The 20,061-nt window shown below is 39.1% G+C and overlaps 1 protein-coding gene across 6 annotated transcripts in view; it reads right to left on the bottom strand.

Annotated features, from left to right (window-relative positions):
- Positions 1 to 20,061, bottom strand: part of GRIK1 (glutamate ionotropic receptor kainate type subunit 1) — a 626,279-nt gene that overhangs the window by 67,034 nt on the left and 539,184 nt on the right. For all 6 annotated transcript variants that reach the window (XM_077480009.1, XM_077480011.1, XM_077480010.1 and 3 more), the window contains one exon: positions 5,562 to 5,779. In XM_077480009.1, coding sequence (XP_077336135.1) covers positions 5,562 to 5,779 — 218 coding nt within the window. The remainder of the gene's footprint in view (positions 1 to 5,561; positions 5,780 to 20,061) is intronic.

The raw sequence follows: 20,061 nt of genomic DNA, 5'->3' as shown, positions 1-20,061 counted from the left end.
CCTGCATCGACCTTGGCTTGTCCCCTGACCTCCACTTCTGTCTGCTCCTTTGGCTCCTGCTTTACTGATCGGTTAAAGACCTGGCTTGTTTCCTGACCATGCTCCTGCCTGTGCCCTGTAGCTAATCCATCCTGTCTGTGTATAACGTGGCTTGCCTGACTCTGCTACTCTGCCTGCTATCACCAGTACCCACTGCCCACCTGCTTGCTGGAACTTCTCCTGCCCAGCATGGAACCTGCCCTGCAGCTACCAAGACATACAGCCACTCATGCCACTCTGTACTCCTGCGCCTCCTGTCGACACAATCAGGGGCCCAGCGTCAGAGGTGTAAGAGAGGCCTTCCCCATTATATCAGGCTCCCAGGTACCTGATAGAGGAGTAGGGGGGGCAACGATGAGGAAAGTAGGGGGAGAGAAGCAAAGGGGAGAGGAGTAATCAGAGGAGAAGAGGGTTGGGGAAAGATAAGCAGGGAGGGGGGAATTGAGAAACAAGGATAGGTAAATGAGAAGAGAGTGGACAAGGGGATAAAAAAGGACAATATGGGAGAAGAAAGGAGAAAGAGGAGAGGGTAGAGGGGTATAGGCAGGTGCAGACTGTACTCTATTCTGTAAGTGGCGCTAGGCTCTAGTGGTGGAGCAGAAGGGTAAGGAAGGGGTGAGGAACTTTATTCCTCAATGACTTCCTGCTGTCCTCAGGGGTACCCTGACTGTCCCTGTGGCCATCTTCGGTCAGGGCCTTTTTAAGACACTGGCTTCCGAGTTTGGCGAGAATTTTTGTGATCACTGAGCATAGGAACAGGTTCCCTGTCTGTTCAGGAAAGTGCTTAGAGCTGGAGAGAACTGTAAGTGGCCCTGGATGGCTGTGGCTTGGTTGTACCTTAATGGGACTTCCTTTAAATATACTGTTGCCATTTATATTGCCCCTGTGTTATCTCTGTTCACAGACACACCAGGCTGCACCCTGCTCACAAAGAGAGGGACAAAGAGAGTGGTAGGAGGGGAGGAGAGGAGAGTAAAGGGGAGGCAAAAGGAGAAGGAAAGGGAGTCCAACAGAGAAGAAAGTAGGCTAAGGGGAATAAAGAAGATAAAAAAAGAAGGGGAGATAAAAAAAGAAGGGGGACAAGGGGAAAGAAGGGGAGATGAGAGAAAGAGGTGGAGAAAGGAATTGAGAAGATAGTAAGGAGAAGAAAAGAAGGAGTAAGCAGGGGAAATAAGAGAGGAGAGTAGTGGAGGAGAAAACAAAAGAGCAGAGGCAAAAAGCGAAGGACAGGAATAGAAGGAAGAAGGGAGAAAGGAGAAGAAGAAGGAGGATCAGAAGTAAGGGGAAGTACAGGAGGGGAGGAGAAAGGAGGGGAAAAGAGAGGAGAGCAGAGGCAAGGAGAGGCGAACATAAAGGAGGGGAAGAAAAATGAGATGGGAGAAAGAGGACAGAAGTATGACAAAGAAAGAATGGGTGAGAGTGAGAGGTAAAAGAGAGTGGGAAAGAGGGATAATTAGAGATGAGACAGTGTGGGGGAATACAGAGAAGAGATGGGATGGCAAGTGGTCAAAAAAAGAGAGAGAGACCAATAAAGAAAGAAAGGGGAACATGTAGTGGGTAAAACTGTAGACATATTAGAAGAGAAAGGGAAGCAGGGGCCACTCTTTTATCTTCAATTTGTTCCAATTGATAGGTTGAAAGATGGTAAAATACAGCAACAATACATGTACAGCCAGCATAGTCCCTCAGCCTCCATCCATTATGTCTTAGCACTGGAGGTGGGTAGACCATATTTTTTCTCTATGACTGTTTTGATTCTTTAAATGATTGATATAGTAACCCTAAATATAATCTTGCATTTTATGCTGCTGGGATAAAGCTTAGTTGTCTTTGAAAAGTTATTTTTCAGATCAACATCCATGTCTTTCCTGAATGCTAAGGACTTTTTACTGGGTACTCTACTCCTTATAATGGTAGCTAGCAAAGTAAAGAAGGCAATTTCTAATATTAGACAAATCAGGCATACCATTGTTTAACCTTCCAGGTGCGAAGGGGACTTGGAGCTTGCTATGAGCACATGCACCTTCATTTCCATCCTGACATCCCCTAATTATATGGCTGAGGATGCTTTAGTTAAACATCATTTAAAGCAAACTGGAATAGTCATTCGAGTTCAGTGGTTTCCTGAAAACCAGTTTTGCAGAACAATGACATTTTTCTAACCTGGATATGTGCTGATGTAGTTTAATACAGGTGTATGTGTGATTTAAGCAGAATTTATGAAAAGGTGCCTTTTTTGCTTACAGTGAAAATGACAAATAAATGTAAAATGTCCTTGAAAAGTGGGAGAAAATTGTACTGGCCATTATTCATCAACGCAATGTATAAATTCTTAGAGCAATGCTTTATATCAGCACTGTATAAATACAATGAACATCTCAGCTATATTATTTTGAGCTTTTTCATCTATGTCTCATAAATTTCTCCATTATGCATCTACTTTTTTTTTATTTGGTTTGCAGATGCACAATGCACAGCTGACAGCTGCTACTTTAATGATGAATTCAGGACTTACTGCACTGTAAAAGAAAAGAGGATCAGAAAACCTGACTTAGGAAGGTTATTTTAGAAGGATCGACATTCACAGCTTCCAAAGCAGGAGGCAGCAGCAGACATCCCCACTTAAGGCTTGTCAGGGAGTGGAGTAGATGGGCAGATTGGAAAACCTTGCTGCATGTTGTTTTCCCACCACCGACAACCTCTAAGGTCTATCGTGGCCTTTATGAGTAAAAAGACATTTTCAGGGCATTTCTTCTGTAAGACATATTATTTATAATGACAGTAACATTATGCAGCTCTTCATAGCATACATAGATCCATTCACATCAATCACTGTTCCTGAAGGAGGCAACAATGTAATATCCCTGCTGGCTTAGTGCACATGCTCTAAAAATGCCAGCCCCCCACCAGAGTCTCTGAAGGTCAGGTGGAATTCACTACATAACAACTCCTGGGGTACAGTCAATGAGATTGGCAGGCTGGCAATAGCTAATAGTTGGAAAGCAAAGTACCAAGTGGTGCCACTGAAATGCAAGCAGGTTAGGACTGAGGTCAGCGAAGTTTGCAGAAGCACATTTTCAAGGCATCAGCAATGGGGAATGTCAACAGACAAGCACACTTAAGGAATCAGGATGAGGGCAGTCAGCAGTTAGTAGACAAGCATAGTTGTGGAATCAGGATGAGGGCAGATGCCAGGCAAGCACAGTCAAGAAATTGGGAATGAAGACGGTCAGTAGTTAGTAGACAAGCATAGTCAAGGAATCAGGGATGAGGACAATCAGCAGTTAGCAGGAAAGCATAGTAAAGAAATTATGGATGATGGTAACAAACCAACAAGCATAGTCATGGAACCAAGGATGAAGGCAGTCAGCAGACAAACAGACAAAAAGTTATGGATGAGGGTTAGGGCAGTCCACAGATAAATGTAGCTTGGGAATCAAATCAGAGATGAGGGCCAGGGCAGTAAGCAGATGAGCATAGTCAAAAAATTATTATAAAGGTCAGGACAGGTGGCACATAAGAACCAAAGTTATTCACAGGTAACCAATCAGAAGCACAGCTTGGCAGACAAGCCAAATACAAGCCAGGAGTAGAAAATTTGAGGCAGATACCAGAAAGGAACTTTAACCAGAATTGCAGATCAGGAGGGCCACCGTGATAGCTTCCCCAGATGAAAGTACAGACACCTTAACTTCACATTAGAAAAGGGTAGATCACGTAAACTTTATTAATCTCTTTAAGAGTTGAACTCTAGGCAAACAGATAAATACATAGATTAAAGCAGAACTTCAGTAATTGTTTTATCTTTTCATCTATTAAATCTTCTGCCCTTGTTGTTTTAACTTTGGATAGTAAAACATTTTTTTTCTGCCAGTAAATACCTTATACAGCCCACTTCCTGTTTCTTGTCCGGTAAAACGCCTAGGCTTATGACATCATCCACAGCTCTTTCTCTCACTCTCATGAGAGTTTGCCAGGAAGGAGGGAGGATGGGTCATAAGAGGGCCAATGAGAGCTGCAGGTGTGCCTCTGTGTGTCTGTGCAAATCCAGGAAGTGAACAGGCAGCATCTTCAGCTGTCCGCAGTTAAAATAGTTGCAGCCAGACTCGGTGGAGGGAGATTTCTGCAGCATATTTGGCAAGTACAGAAACACAGTATATATTTATTACAAATTGTGCTGCTGTTCCTCTTTAAATACATATACAGGAGCTATTTTACCTGTCAAAGGATTTCTAATTCTGTTCAGCCAGTCTTGACTTTTAGAAGGTCCTGCCTCATAACAAAGCCTGTTTGGTGACCTGATTTTTCTCTGCTGCAGAAAAGCAACAACTCCTTGCCCCCAGCGACTGTGACTGATAAGTGAAATAATGAACTCCCTCTGTTCACTCTGCTCTGTTCTCTTGTCAGCACGCTCCTAATTATCACAAGTACACTTCAGCACATCTGATTGGTTTCTAGTGCCTCCCCTTCTCTCCCCCAGTCTGAACCCTGCTCTCCCCCTCCTGATCTGAGCCCTGCTCTACAGGGGATTCGAGGGGGCTTATAGCAAGTAAAATTCAGAAACATACTCAAAGCCATTTAAAAATACATTACATTTTTTTTAATTATTACTCCACAGTTACAGTTGAGCAAAGGATGTGATTCAATTGAAAATGAGGGATGGTCTTATGCCGCGTACACACTAGCGGAATGTCCGACAGAAAAAGTCAGACGGAAGCTTTTCATCGTATATTCCGATCGTGTGTATGCCTCATCTGACGGACCTAGAAATAGAACATGTTCTAAATATTTTCAACTGAACCAATTCCTATCGGGAAAACCGCTCTCCTGTATGCTGTTCCGACGGACCAAAAACGGCGCATGCTCTGAAGCAAGTACGAGATGGCAGCTATTGGATACTGGCTATTGAACTTCCTTTTTCTCAATCTGTCGTACGTTTTGTATGTCACCGCGTTCTTGACGATTGGACTTGGTGTGATTGTGTGTACGTAAGACAGTTTCAGTGGAATTCCATCGGAACTCCGTCGGAAAACCCTTCAGAGTTTACTCCAACGGGAAAACAGGTCATGTGTACAGGGCATTACAGAGAGGCAGCTATATATGGCACATAGCGGAAAACTATATGCATTCATTTGTTAACCTACTGCAGGACCTCAAGAATCAAAGTTGGTTTAGTTGTGAAGGAAGCCAGGAAACATGGGTACACTGCCATATTACTACATAGATGTAGGGAGGAATAAACTTAGAAGGTCCTAACTGGGAAGCCCTTCTGCTTCAGCTTTAAATGACTTACCCTTCCACAATAAATCAAAACTGTTTTTCAAGCTTTCTGCCTTACCATTAGATTTCCTTGGGTTTGTTTTCATGCTGGGGATGTTTTTTTTTTAAATGAATACATGACTATATTGCTTAATCTTTCTTAATTTGCCTAGAGTTCAGCTTTAAACACAGAATAGAGGTATTACATTTTAGTAGCTCCCAATTTTTAAAAGAAAATGAAAGAAGTTCAATGACCACCTTACCTTAAAGAAGGTCATGGTTGAGCCATCTCGGACAGCCCCATATTCTATTTTTGTTTGTTTGGCCAAGTCATCTGCTGAATCAATCGGAGATTCCATCCTTTCCACTGTCAGGAAGGCAGCCAGGTTTGCCGTATAAGAAGAGATGATGATCAGGGTGAAAAACCACCATATACCTCCCACTATCCTGGTAGAAAGGGCTTTGGGCATTAGCTCTGATCCTGTTGCAAGACACAGCAGTGTTATAATTCAAATTGACAGAGGAAGTACTATGGCTGTTTATTAGGATGTAGCATTAAGATATAAAAAAATAAAAAAATAAAAAAAGTGGGGCTAATTTCTTGAAGATCACGATAAATTATAGGTGGTGATTTGACTGGGCTGTGTTTTATACTGTATTATTTAAGCAAAGGAAAGTTTACGTTTTAACGAAGGCCAGTACCTCCTACAATGGATGTTTTAGTTATAGCTGGACACTATAGGGCTTAGTCACCTGCACTTTCTTGTCCTCAAAGATTTTGTTCCCAGTTCCATATATGCCCCCTCGTTATGCCCCCCCCCTTCTTTCAGAGTGTCCCTTTCTTTCAGAGAGTCTAATATGGGAGAATGCTACCATCTCTTGGTCTTTGCAATGGCACATTATGGGGGAATTTGGTATCTTGAGATTCGGTATCTTGCCAATGGAATCTAAGAAAATTGGAGCACAATTGGAGCTACTTCCCATGGCAACTAAAGTATTTTCTTTGGACAGATAAAATTGAATTGGTTGCTTTCAGCTGCTCCACTTTTGCTCCAGACTTCTTTGTTTCTGTAAATCAACCCCCTGTGAGCTAAAAGAAACTAACAAACTAAACTAAAAAACTAAACAATATATTAATTTCAGGTAATTTTGGCCTTCTGTAGCTATGGGGATGTTCTCTTGCCTTGTGTATGTTTTAAATAAACCTTAGGCCTAAACTACATGGATAGTTTTTTATGTTTTTCAAAGCCGCGTGACTAAATATTACTATAGAAATGACTGATGGAATCACTGGACTGGTGGAGCCCACACACAGTTGTCTATCAACCACTAAATGAACATGGAATTAATTGGGGCAATCGGTAACCAGTCATGGGTGATTTTTCAAGTCGTCTGGCTCAAAGAACTGAAAACATCTCATATAGTTTTGTCCTAAAGTCATCTATTGCGGACGTACATTTTTCATGTTGTGGCATGAACTGAAACTTTGCTGTTTTCTGGGATAGCAAATGTCTGTCTGCCATTGTTTTAGGACTTCAAGTTATTTTCAACAGAACCTTACCAATGTACACAAGTTTCAACCCAATGGTTTGATCATGTGAATGATCCATGTGTTTCATTATCTATGAAAAATCTTGGCATGTCTGGGCAATATTCCAATCGTTTTTTCAAATTGAATAGCAAACGTCAGGTCAGTAAGATGTCGTTTGTTTTGAATATAGTTGCAGCTTGTGTGGTATAATTCATTTTTTTTTTTTTTTTTGTGTTTAGAAGTGTTTAGAAAAAAATAAATAAAACGAATAAAAAATACTGTGAATTAAATTGTAAACTTAATTTGGGATGAACTGAACAAAAACAGCATGTGATGACACTGAAACAAAATACTGGAAAATGTGATGGAAAATTCCAATCTAATGTGGAAAAAAAAAAAGAAGCAAAATTAATCAGTGCGTGGACAGCATAATAATCTCAGCACCCCAAAAAATAATAGTGGAACAATCCATGTTCTTCTCTTAGAATCTAGAGAAGTGAGCCTAACAGAGCAAGTGCATTTCTTTTCATGGATCTTAAGCCTCATACACACGATCGGACTTGCATCAGACTTTTCGGTGGATTTTGGTCCGAATGGGCATCAGCTTTGAACTTGTTCTGCATACACACAGCAGAACATTTTCAGCCAACTGTCTCCAAATCATGTGTTTTTTTCAGCTCTTTACCACCACCCTTTGGGCAACTTCTCCTATTGTTGGCTGATGTTTAGCATTGTTTCTGAGCATGCGTGTTTGTACTTTGGGCTTGTGTACACATGATCGGATTATCCTCCATCAGACATTTGTTGTCAAAAAGTTTGAGAGCATGCACAGCGAACATTTGTCCTTTGAAAAAGCAACAACAATTGTTTGATGGAGCATACAGACGGTCTGATTGTCCGATAAAACAGGTCCGTCGGACCATTGTTGTCGAAAAATAAAATAAAGGTCAGTTTGTTCTAGTTCCAAGATCTCACTATGGGGTTGATTTACTAAAACTGTAGAGTGCAATCTCTGATGCAGCTTTGCACAGAAACCAGCTTCAAGGATTTATTGCCAAAGCTTAATTGAACATGCTGAAATTAGAAGATAATTGGCTACCATGCACAGCTGCATCATATTCGGCATGCACCAGTCTTAGTAAGTTTCTGCCTATATGATTTCATTGTAGGAGCTGGGCAAAGGCACAAACAGGATCCTGGCATAGGTGGTAATTATATGCAGCAAAGAAATAATTGAGTTCTTTGGAAGAGGTTTATTTAAGTCTAGAGTAATATTTGGGTTGAGAATTTATGCAGAGGTTTCTATTACTGCGTCTTTAAAACAGGGAATCATTCTTTACACCCCCAGTGCCAGGAGCCTAGCTTGTCTAGCCTTAAGGCATATGGACTAATATATCGCCGTAAAGGACATCTGTGCCAAGGCTCCATTAGTGGGTCAAAGCAGAACACCACTAATCTTAAGCATATAAGTACTTATTTAATAAAAGCTGGGAATTCAGGTACATCAGCACAAGGTACCTTTGCTGGGGTACGTTTGTTTATACCTCTTGCAATTAGAAGGCTAGCCCTTGTACACACAGTCGGACATTCCGACAACAAAATCCATTGGATTTTGTCCGAAACTGGTGTTGCATACACGCGGTCGGACAAAGTTGTCGGAAAATCCGATCATTCGTAACTTGATGACGTTATTTAGTTACGACAGGACTAAGTTCAGGCTGGTAGCCAATAGCTTTGGTCTAGGAATTTGATCTGAGCATGCGTTGCACTTTGTCCAATTGGAATTCGCTACAAACGATTGAACAAAGTCCGATTGGATCATGTTGTCGGAAATTTTTTATATCCAGCTCTCAAACTTTGTCGGTTGGGTTGGACATTCCAACTGAAAAAATCAGCTGAAGCCCACACACGGTCGGATTATCCGACAACATGTCGGAATGTCGGAATGTCCGACCGTGTGTACAAGGGCTAACAATAGTTAAAATCCCAAATCCTGCCTTTTTTGATAAATTAAGATATGCTTAGAACATTAGGTATTTAGGTTTATATTGTTACACATTTGAGAGATTTTAGACACCAAGATTTTACGATGTGTAGATGTGCTCTTTACCTCTGCATTGTAGGATATTTTTTATTCCTTTTTCCATCAGTATAAAAACATGTTTTTAGTTGTGCCCTTTGGTACTGCTTCTTTTTAACTTGTGCTCTTTGCTGACATCAGCGCTGCAGCTATGATTGGCACCAGCGTGTCGTGTCTTTGCCTTTGTGTACGGTTTGCCCTTTCACAAAACACAGCCTGTGGTGACCCCGAGGCCCCAACACAAGCTGTGTTTAAAACTTACAGTATATAGCCAGCCAGTGCTGGTGTTGGCGGGGTGCAGAAGGACAACAGAAGCTGTACCAAAAGACATAGCTGAAAGCACATTTTTTATGCTGATGAAAAAAAAATAGGAAAGAAAAAATAAATCCTACATTGTAGAGGTAACAAACGTATAGCACATCTACATCTGTAAAATCATGGTTTCAGGAAAATAGCAGCCGTCTGCACACAGACATCGACTCCCGATTGCATGAAAGTGAATAAAATGAGTAAAAGATGGTTTCAAGTCCTGTTCTTCACCTGTAGGGAACTCTTCAGATCCGTTTTGCCCTATTCGGGACTTAACCATAAAAACAAAAAACATGTAAAATAAGTCAGGTAAAATAATGGTGCCTGGAGTTTAACTTTAAAAGGAAATCTCTCAAGCATGTCCAAAAAATAAACTAGCAAATGTTTTAAGCCTTTTTAACTCTATCAAAAATTAGAAAAGAGTGTCAGGATTTGGAATTTATGGTTTTATTAGCCAAAGTGCAGCAGGTTTGTGCTGGGATACCAGCATTCTCAAAGCAACATTGGCCTATTTAGACTGTGTTGTAGGCCTTCAGTGATATACAGTGCCTTGAAAAAGTATTCACACCCCTTGAAATTTTCCACATCTTGTCATGTTATAACTAAAAATGTAAATGTATTTTATTGGGATTTTATGTGATAGACCAACACAAAGATGCACACAATTGTGAAGTGGAAGGAAAATGATAAATGGATTTCAAACTTGTTTACAAATAAATGTCTGAAAAGCATGGCATGCATTTCTATACAGCCCCATTTACTCTGATACCCCTGACTTAAATCTAGTGGAAGCAATTGCCTCCAGAAGTCACCTAATTAGAAAATAGAGTTCCCCTGTGTGCAATTTAATCTCAGTATAAATACAGTTGTTTTGTGAAGCCCTCTGAGGTTTGTTAGAGAATCTTAGTGAACAAACAGAATCATGAAGGCCAAGGAACACACCAGACAGGTCAGGGATAAGCTTGTGGAGAACTTGAAAGCAGGGTTAGGTTATAAAAAAAATCCCAAGCTTTGAACGTCTCCAGAAGCACCGTTCAATCCATCATCCAAAAATAGAAAGTATGGCACAACTGCAAATCTACCAAGACATGGCTGTCCATCTAAACTGACAGGTTGGGCAAATAGAGCATTAATCAGAGAAGCAGCCAAGAGGCCCATGGTAACTCAGAGCAGAGCAGAGATCCACAGGTCAGGTGGGAGAATCTGTCCACAAGATAACTATTAGTTGTGCACTCCACAAATCTGGCCTTTATGGAAGAGTGTCAAGAAGGTAGCCATTGTTGAAAGAAAGTCGTAAGAAGTCTCATTTGCAGTTTGATAGGAGCCATGTCGGGGACACAGCAAATATGTGGAAAGTTGTGCTCTGGTCAGATGAGACCAGAATTGATCTTCTAAAAGCAAAACGCTATGTGTGGTGGAAAACTTACACTGCACGTCACCTTGAGCACACTATCTCTACCATGAAACATGGTGGTGGCAGCATCATGTTATGGGGATGTTTTTCTTTAGCAGGGACAGGGAAGCTAGTCAGAGTTGATGGGAAGATGAATGGAGCCAAATAAAGGGCAATCTTAAAAGAAAACCTGTTGGAGCGTGCAAAAGACTTGAGACTGGGAAGAAGGTTCACCTGCCAGGAGGACAATGACCCCAAACATACAGCCATAGCTACAATGGAATGGTTTAGAATAGATCAAAGCACATTCATGTGTTATAATGGCCCAGTCAAAGTCTAGACCTAAATTCCTTTTGAGAATCTGTGGCAAGACTTGAAAATTGCTATTCACAGACGCTCTCCATCCAATCTGAAAGAGCTTGAGCTATTTTGCAAAGAAGAATGGGCGAAAATGTCACTCTAGATGTGCAAAGCTGGGAGAGACATACAAAAAAAGACTTGCGGGTGTAATTGCAGCGAAAGGAGGTTCTACAAAGTATTGACACGCCACACGTTTCACATATTTATTTGTAAAACATTTCGAAAAACATTTATAATTTTCCTTTCACTGCACAATGATCTCAATAAAATACATTTACGTCTTTTTTTGTAACATGATAAACTTTGGAAAATTTCAAGGGGTGTGAATACTTTTTCAAAGAACTGTAGAAAGTCTTCCTCCCTTCAAACATATAGAACTAACAGATGTCTGTCTACATGCATACACAACACAAAGGCCCCCCTGAGAACCTTAATCTTTCATAAACAGGCCTCTACACTGTAGGGAGGGCTGAACTTCTTAACTATTTTTCAAAAGTTCCCCAAGTTAGTTATTAGCCATTAGAGCACATGTCTTGCTTCAGCTGAAAATAAACATTTTTTAGCACACATTGTTGGCATTTTATCCTGTTTTCCTGGTGAAGCACTTTGTTAGAATGATTTGTTCTACCCTCTTAGGCATAATCGAGCTCTTGCTGGTATCCCAGCTACGACACTGAACATGTTTACACTCGAATCCAGCTGCACTTTTCAATTATCTGCCACGTTCCCTGATGTGATATATGCCCAGATTGTCTCACTGCCTCATTAACTGCCAACTAATTTGATTTGTTGGTCCCTTCTTATCTGGAAGAGACAAGTATATAAGAGGTACTTAGACTACATCTTACAGGGCCCTCTGGGTTCTTCTTCTTTTTCTCCAAATTGCAAATTGACCCTTTCCTGAAGTTAGGTCAACCTGAAGTTTAGTGAGTAAAATAGATTTTTTTAAGAGTGCAACAAAGGGATTTATATGGATAAGCACTCCAGGGACAGACAATTGGTGAAAGATATTTAGTAAGTATAAAAATTTTAAATTTGTCTTCAACAATATATATATTGTAAATATATTATAAAATGACATATAAATTAAGATACTAGAATAAAAACGTTGAGGCATTTTTATTGTGGCATCAAAAGCTCTCAATAGACATGAGATAGTGGTCAAAAGATATGACCACTAAAAAAATCTTTCCCTAAAACTGCATGACCCTAGCTTAAAGCGGAACTTCATCCTAAATGGGATGTTTTGTTTAAATAATCCTCCCCCCTCCTCCAACATTATTGGCAGTCTTATTTTTTTTTTTTTTGGGGTGGGGAGACAGGTCCCTTTTTCTAGCAGGTACCAGCATCCCACTTCTGCCATAGGCGATTCCATCAGAAGTTTATTTTTTCATTTGGGGTAGAATAAGTGAGGGTTATAACCCCTGTCAGATTTTTTTTCTACCATCTTGGTCTCTACCATCTTGGTCCTATTGCGGAGATTTACCTTCGCTTCCTGTTCCGTAGCCAAAAGAAGATGCAAATTAAGGAAATTCCTTGGGCCCCCAGAACTCACCAGTGTCTCCATTGGAAGCCTTTCCCATTATCGATTTTCTAGGGACAACCCCAAAATTTGAGAATTTGTTTTACTTTCACTTTCAAAAATAATGGTAAACAGGACAAATAGAGAGGGTGAATCTCCCTAACAGGGGCACAGACAGCAATAAAACCTGACAGGTGTTCTAAACCATCTCCAAACTATCCGAACCCAAAAATGTTTTGCCTTTAGTTTTTTTTTTTGTTTTTAGCTATATTTTACAATTTCTTTAAGAGCCCTGGTAGACCATTAGTGATGTGTTGTAGACATTGTATAGTGGTTTGGTTTATTCACTAATAATTCCACCTCTAGACTTAGTATTTGCTAATAAAATGCTTTATACACGTAATTTGGCAGCGCGTCAAAGTTATTTCTAAGTGCAATGTGTAGAACTTCACATGGACCTTTGTAAGAGGTAAGACACTAGCACCAAGGAAGGATTATTATATCAACACATGGGATGTCCTATCATCTTCAGTAACATCAATCTGGGAAATATATACAATCAAAGAATGGGAAAGTGGCGCTGTTCCAAGGAGCCAAACTATCATAAAATGTAAATTGGGGGTGGTGGAAGTATCCCAGGTAGTACAGGGGGACAAATTCCCAAACACAGGTGTGAGGCTGTATGCACTGTATGATAAATACAGTGTGATGGCTTATATAAAAGTGCTATAACGTATCAAGCAAAAAACAATAGAAAATATGGTAGTAATAAAAAGTATGTAAGTGAATAAAAAATGTATTTTGCATAAAACATTTTTAGCTGATGAGTGAAAAAAGTCCAAAGACTATACAAAAAATAAAATAGTTAGTGTCCATATATCAAAAATGAACTCCCAAAAGTGACTGGTGCAAACTCAAAAAATGGTGACAGTCTATCATGAATTCCAGTGCCAGAGGTATATAAGTGACTTTTCCATGCTCCTCTCTTGTATTTTCACTCACCAGAGGGGTGAAAGGTGCAGGGGTGAAAGGTGTGTATTAAAGTAAACTCCTATTCCTGGTGGCCCAATACTTGGGATATTTCCTCCTCCACTGCCTGGTATGGCCGATCGGATCTCCACCTTGAAGCTAGGTCCCTCCTGGTATTCCACTAGTGGTGTCCTCCCCCCACAACTACGAGCAATGAGCACAATTGCTCTGGCTGCCATAAAAAAGATAATGTTAAACAAGACAGTCTGAGGAGATCTTTTTTTATAGAAACTGGAGCAATTGGAGCTCCCCACTATTTAAACTAGGATCTATTGCATATATATTTTTTAATAAAATACTTATAGCTTTTACGGTGGTACACTATGAGGGTCCATTCTTTCTATCAAATTTCATGTGGATACCCGAATGCTCCAAGCTCATAGTGGAGGGAGGAAGACACCACTCATGGAATACTAGGAGCCTGTTTAGATCCCACTATAAGCTACTCATCCCAGGAGGGACCTAGCTTCCAGATGGAGATCTGATCGTTCATACCAAGCAGTAGGAGTTTACTTTAATATACGCTTTTCACCGTTGCAGGGGTAAGGCGCTCTGGTGAGTGCAAATACGAGAGGGGAGCACGGAAATGTCACTTATATCCCTCTGGCACTGGAATTCACTGTCACCATTTTTTGAGTTTGAACCCGTCACTTTTGGGAGTTAATTTTTGATATATGGACACTAACTATTTCATTTTTTTTTATAGTCTTTGCACTTTTTTCACTAATCAACTAAAAATGTTTTTGCTTGATACGTTATAGCACTTTTATACAAGCCATCATTACTTATTTATTTATCATTCAGTGCACACAGCCTCACACCTGTGTTTGGGAATTTGTTCCCCTGTACTACTTGGAAAACTTCCACCACCCCAATTTACATTTTATGATAGTATGGCTTCGTAGAACAGCGCCACTTTCCCTTTCTTTGATTTTATATATTTATTGGATTTCACTTTGTGAAGTTTGTTATAGGAAGGCAGCAGTTCATATCACTCCTAATCGCGGAATTCTTTTTTATTCATCAATCTGGGAAAGATGTTAATTTTTTTAGTGCCCAACATATATTTTATTTATTGTTTCAGGATTAGCCCACTTTAAAAATTAGCCACACTAAAGATTATCCCTACAGCAATTAAAATGCTAAGCAAAGCCCATTAGAACTAATGAATGTTGACATAAGCTAAGAGGTAGCAGCTGAGCTAATTCATCCATTTGATATAATTTACACTTTGTATATTTATAATGAACTGATTTCATGTTTATTGAATTTGTGTTTACATAAAACATATTTTTTCCTTTTTCACATATTTTTCACTGTAAATATCTATAGAAGAAACAATAAAAGTACTTCTTTAGTAGAGTGAGTGTTAGGACTTCTGGGAGGTTTTAATTGTAGTCTATGCCTCCACTGGGTAAATCATAGAGCTATATCCATTGCCAACCAAAGCAATATTAACCTTTATGTGCAGGGCACTGAAACAAATGGTGGCTGGTGCCACAAAAAACAGAAAATGAATATGTTGCCAGGATACCTCAATAATCTACAATCAAATTGACTAATTGACATGTCGTACAAAGAGCGCAATGTTTCGGAACTACCAGTTCCCATCATCTGGCAAAGTGAAATTGCTATGATGATTTACATGAGATAATTTGATCAGACGAGATCCCATGTGCACTGCATCCCAATCAGTATAAGACAGAATACAAGAAAATACTCTAGAGCTGGGATTTTTTATTTGACAATTAACTTGAGTCAAGAGATATAATAAAAAGCACTCAACTTATCAATATGTATTAAAAGACATTAAAAAAATGTTAAAAATCATTGGATCATTTCATGTTTGATATCCACATTACAAATTGGTTACAATTGCTTGTCATGGCGCAGCAATCCTGCCATGTTTCGCCATTTAAACCGCTTCTTCAGGAGACCAACATTTAAGATTCGTTATACAAACACTGATCCAAAAACGATTCTTCAGACATAGGGGTTGAGATCCCCCTGCCGGGATGTGACAAGCATGAAGGTGATGGATGGAGCTCCTGTGAGCAAATATATGAAACACTGCAGCTTGAATACCTTTTTTTGGTGCAGTTTTTTGGGTCCGTTTACTGGGCTATGGATCAGGTTTAAGTTTTTGCCTTTCTTGCCGTATTCCCTTAGGGCGAATTTAAGGCTTGCCATTTGCCCTGTTTGCCTATCACCTTACAGCTCCTTCCTTTGTGGATTATATGGATGGAAAACATTTTCCTCTCCTCCTTCTGCTTAGCTTGGATTTCAACCACTCCATCTGAGGAATCATTTTTGGATCAGTGTTTGTATACCGAATTTTGAATATTGGTATGGTAGAGCATATCTACTGAAGAATTCGCTTAAATGGCGAAACTTGTCAGGATTGCTGCACCAAGACAAGCAATTTAACCAGTTTGTAATGTGGACATCAAACATGAAATTACAATTTTTTTTAACATTTTTCTATTCTCTTTCTGTGTCTGTTAATATATACTGTATTTAAAAACAATGATTTTCATCAAATGTTGTCAAATAATTTATTTGCTACCTAAAAAATCCCAGCCCTTCCATAGAGTATTTTCTTGTATCCTGTCCTATTTGGCTATGAGGACTCTGATGTCTCTGATAAAGGGACCCATAATGGTTATGAAACTTTGCACTTCTCGCTAAACAAATATAAATAAAAACAACGTTAGAAGATTGAGGTGTTCTGACAACATATTCCTAACCCACTGGGGAGATTTCACTTCACTTCCTGTGTCAGTTACTTATATTTGTCCCGTTAACGAGACTGTAATGAATTATCTAAAGAATTCAACACTTTTTTCCTTATTGGCGCTATACAATACCACTGACTCAAACCCATCAACAAGACATGAAGTGAGAACATTTCTCCAAAGGGAGACATGGACAGCAATAAAACACAACAAAGGTTCAACCTCTTTTCCACATTGCCCTAAATTAAACAAAAAAAAAATGTTCTACAATTTATTATCTAGATTCAAGGAGAACAACTTGAGTGGGCAGTCAAGGGCCATTTTATTTTTTTGAAAAACTATTATCAGCATTTATTTTCATGAGAATCTGAAAAGATGTGATTCACAACTAAGGGCCCTTTTAGATTGGTCAGCTTTTCTTCCATTTTTACCTTACCGAAAGCAGAAGAAAAATGCATGAAAACGAAATCCTATGGAGCTCTTCATACCAGCCAGTTGCATTTTTAACAGTCCTGTAAGCTGCATTATTGGTGCATGTTTGGTGCGGTAAAAAAATGCAGCAAAAAATGCACCTGTGTTCTTTTCTACAGCTGCCAAATGCACCAGAAATGTGGCAAAATGGCATCTGCATTTTTACTGTTTTTTCGCAACGGAGCAGCGTGAAAGTAGACTAAAGCAACAAGAATGGTTTACACAGTTTTAGAACTGTAAAAATAAAAATTGGAATTCCATTTAGCATAGGCATAGAAATTGGAGTCATAAGAAACGGAACTATTCTATTACTACTGTTCTAATATAGAGGGGTACTGTCACAGGCACTTCCAGCACAGGAAAGGTACAGGGGCAGCAGAGATTACAGGAATATTTTCCTCTGTGTCTACTCTGATTGCTCGTGTGTGCGTGTGTATGAATATATTATGAATGCTGCGTAGGTATGTGTGTGCATTTATGTATTTGTATGTGAATAAAATAAAAACATCTTCGGGGTAAAAAGTAAGACGCAATAAATATGCGAAAGCCAAAGATACCAAATCAATTTAAAACTGCCTAAGAAGCATGATGTAGTATATTATAAATACTTTTTTATTTGAGGATAAGCATGTTTTTATATATAAATATATTTCAAAATACAGTATATTATTATTATATAAAAAAACAATATAAAAGTGTGTTGCGCTACAGTGTATGCTATTAAAAAATACAGAAAAAAGTACAAATGAATAGTCCAAAAAAAGTATCAGCCTCTCAGATGAACCGTAATGGTCAAATAACAAACTTTGTAATTCAGTCATGGATAACATGCATCCAATCTCTTCATCAAGTGAACACGCCACCGAGGCAAGTCTTTTTGTTGACGAAACCGGTGGGGTTGAGCTGTTTGTTTCTGCTATTGTGCATTTTTTTTACATGTTTGGATGCTCTGTGGCGGCCACCTTTTTACCATGCAATGCTGTTTTTACTATGGATACATGTAAGTGCAATAGTTTATATTAAATGAAAACCTTAAGAGGTGTTAAACTCTCTAGCATTTTATGTTTTATTTGGATTTGGCTGCACAATCGTTGTATGGGTGGAGTCCTCTGGATACTCTGTAACTGATCCTGACATGGTTGCTTTATACATCCCCTACTGATGACCTCTACCAGGATATATACATCAAACCTGTTTGACCCTTTGTAATAAAGGGTCCAGGCTCTCTGGTAAGAGTCCAACTTATTGTGGTGGTGGCGTGTTGGTGAAGGGATTGGATGCATCTTATTCACAAATTTTTGCCATTTGACCATTATGGTCCATCTGAGAGACTTATACTTTTTTTGGACTATTCATTTGTACTTTTTTCAGTATATTGTAATATCATACACTGTAGCGCAACACACTTTTAATTTTGTTTCTTGTTTTTGTGGTAATAACCCACATTTGTGGTGCTGCTGCTTCACACTGAATAATCTTTCACAAGCACAGAATTATTTTTGTATTATTATTATTATGATATAAATTATTATAAAATATATAATAATTATATAAATTTATTTCAAATTATCTCAACTGCTAGAGAATTTTTTGCCACGAATATATGAATATGTACAGGAGATGCTGCTTGAACGAAACTAAAAAATATTGGGGAAATCCATTACATTTTAACTCTAAAATAAAAGACAAATAATTACTAAAATTAAGTTTTGTGAATCTCATGGTAATTTTGCATAGTTACATTATATGTTGATTTCTAAATTCTGACTACATCTAAACTGGATGTGTAATGCCCAGCAGTAACCATATCTTATAGTAAACTTAGATTTATGTTTCTCTGTTTTATTAAATTAATATTTACATACCGTACTTTGTCATATTAAAACTAAGGATGTGTAGATGAAGGGATTTGCTGAGCTCAGCTCATCTAGGGTTTTCAACCTGTTGTTCTTTAAGTGTTGCAAAAAAGGGTTTTATGTTCAACAAGTAGAAGTTTGGATTAAGGGTGATACCATATATATATTATGTTTAACACGCAAATGAGAGGAAATACATTTCTTTATTAGCCAATTATTAGGTTGGAACATGAACACAAGGTTGAATGAGCAACACAGACATTTTTTACCCAGCCACAACATGAATTGGCTTAGCCAGTGGGGTTCATTTACTAAAGGAGTGGACAATGTTCACTTAGCTAAGTGAATATGGTGAAGCTACCTTCACTTTAATCATCCAGTCATGTGTAGTCAAAGATCCCATTTCTTTAATACCCTCCAGATAATTGGGAATTTAAAATGAACATTACGTTAAGAGAAGATTCTCTACTCTACAAATGTCATTGAAATAGGCAAAGAGCATTGTTATTGGACAAGATGCACTAACCCACACCAACCAATCAGAAATCCTATTTTAACTAATGTGACTACAGTAAAGTGAAAACTGATTGGCTGTCATAGGCTACTGTACTCAATATCACTGCACTTTGCACTGGTGCCACAGTTATTGGTGAGTGGGGGAGAAGTCTGTGTTACCTAAGGCAACTAAGCAATGGAAAAGGAAAAAAAAAACCTGAAGAGTGAAAGTTTGTACTAATTGGTTGCAAGTAGGCAATACAGCAAGTTCTCATTTTGGTACATAAGGTCCATGGTTTTAGAAGCTTCTAGAATCCCAGCGTGTTATAAAACCATGTGTAGCAGTGGACATAAATGACATAAGCATGCAGCACGTTTTTATCAGGAGTCTGGGTCAGAGACAATACTTGCTGAAGTCTCTTTTTTGCCTTTTTTATGGCAGACATGACAGCCAATCCTGATCCAGACTTTGCTCACGCTCTGTAGAAAAGAGAAAGTCTGATCATCACACTTAGGAATTTGAAACAAACTGGCTTCCAGTCAAGCACAACACCAAGTGTTCACAACGAAAAGAGGATGTCACAAAGTGCAGAGGGTACACGCGATCCTTGACTTGTTTGGCTGGAGCTCCTTCATCCATGGAACAGACCGCCATTACTAAACTGTGTATGCCGTTCCAATAATGAAGGAGCTCTTAGTGACCCGCTTGCCATCAAAGGTTCTGAGGACTGTGAATAGAAATGTGTATTTCTTTTTTCTTGAAGGACAAGCAGAGTCTGGTTGGGGCTGACTGTCATGTACCCAAGGTAATGGTGACTAGCGGACACTGCATCCCACAGTGTGCTATGGATACTGGTAAACTCCAGAGGCAGGGAGTTGTACATAGAAAAACAGGGTTCTAAAACACATAGGGGATCACAGCCAAGTACACAGACCTAATACTGTAAAACCTTATTCTGCTCAGCTCAAATAAAAAGCATTA

Source organism: Lithobates pipiens, unplaced genomic scaffold (assembly GCF_037356315.1).
Source record: "Lithobates pipiens isolate NorthernLeopardFrog02 unplaced genomic scaffold, aLitPip1_a1.2 Scaffold_16, whole genome shotgun sequence".
Taxonomy (NCBI): Eukaryota; Metazoa; Chordata; class Amphibia; order Anura; family Ranidae; genus Lithobates; species Lithobates pipiens.
This window is presented reverse-complemented; position numbering and strand designations above follow the sequence as displayed.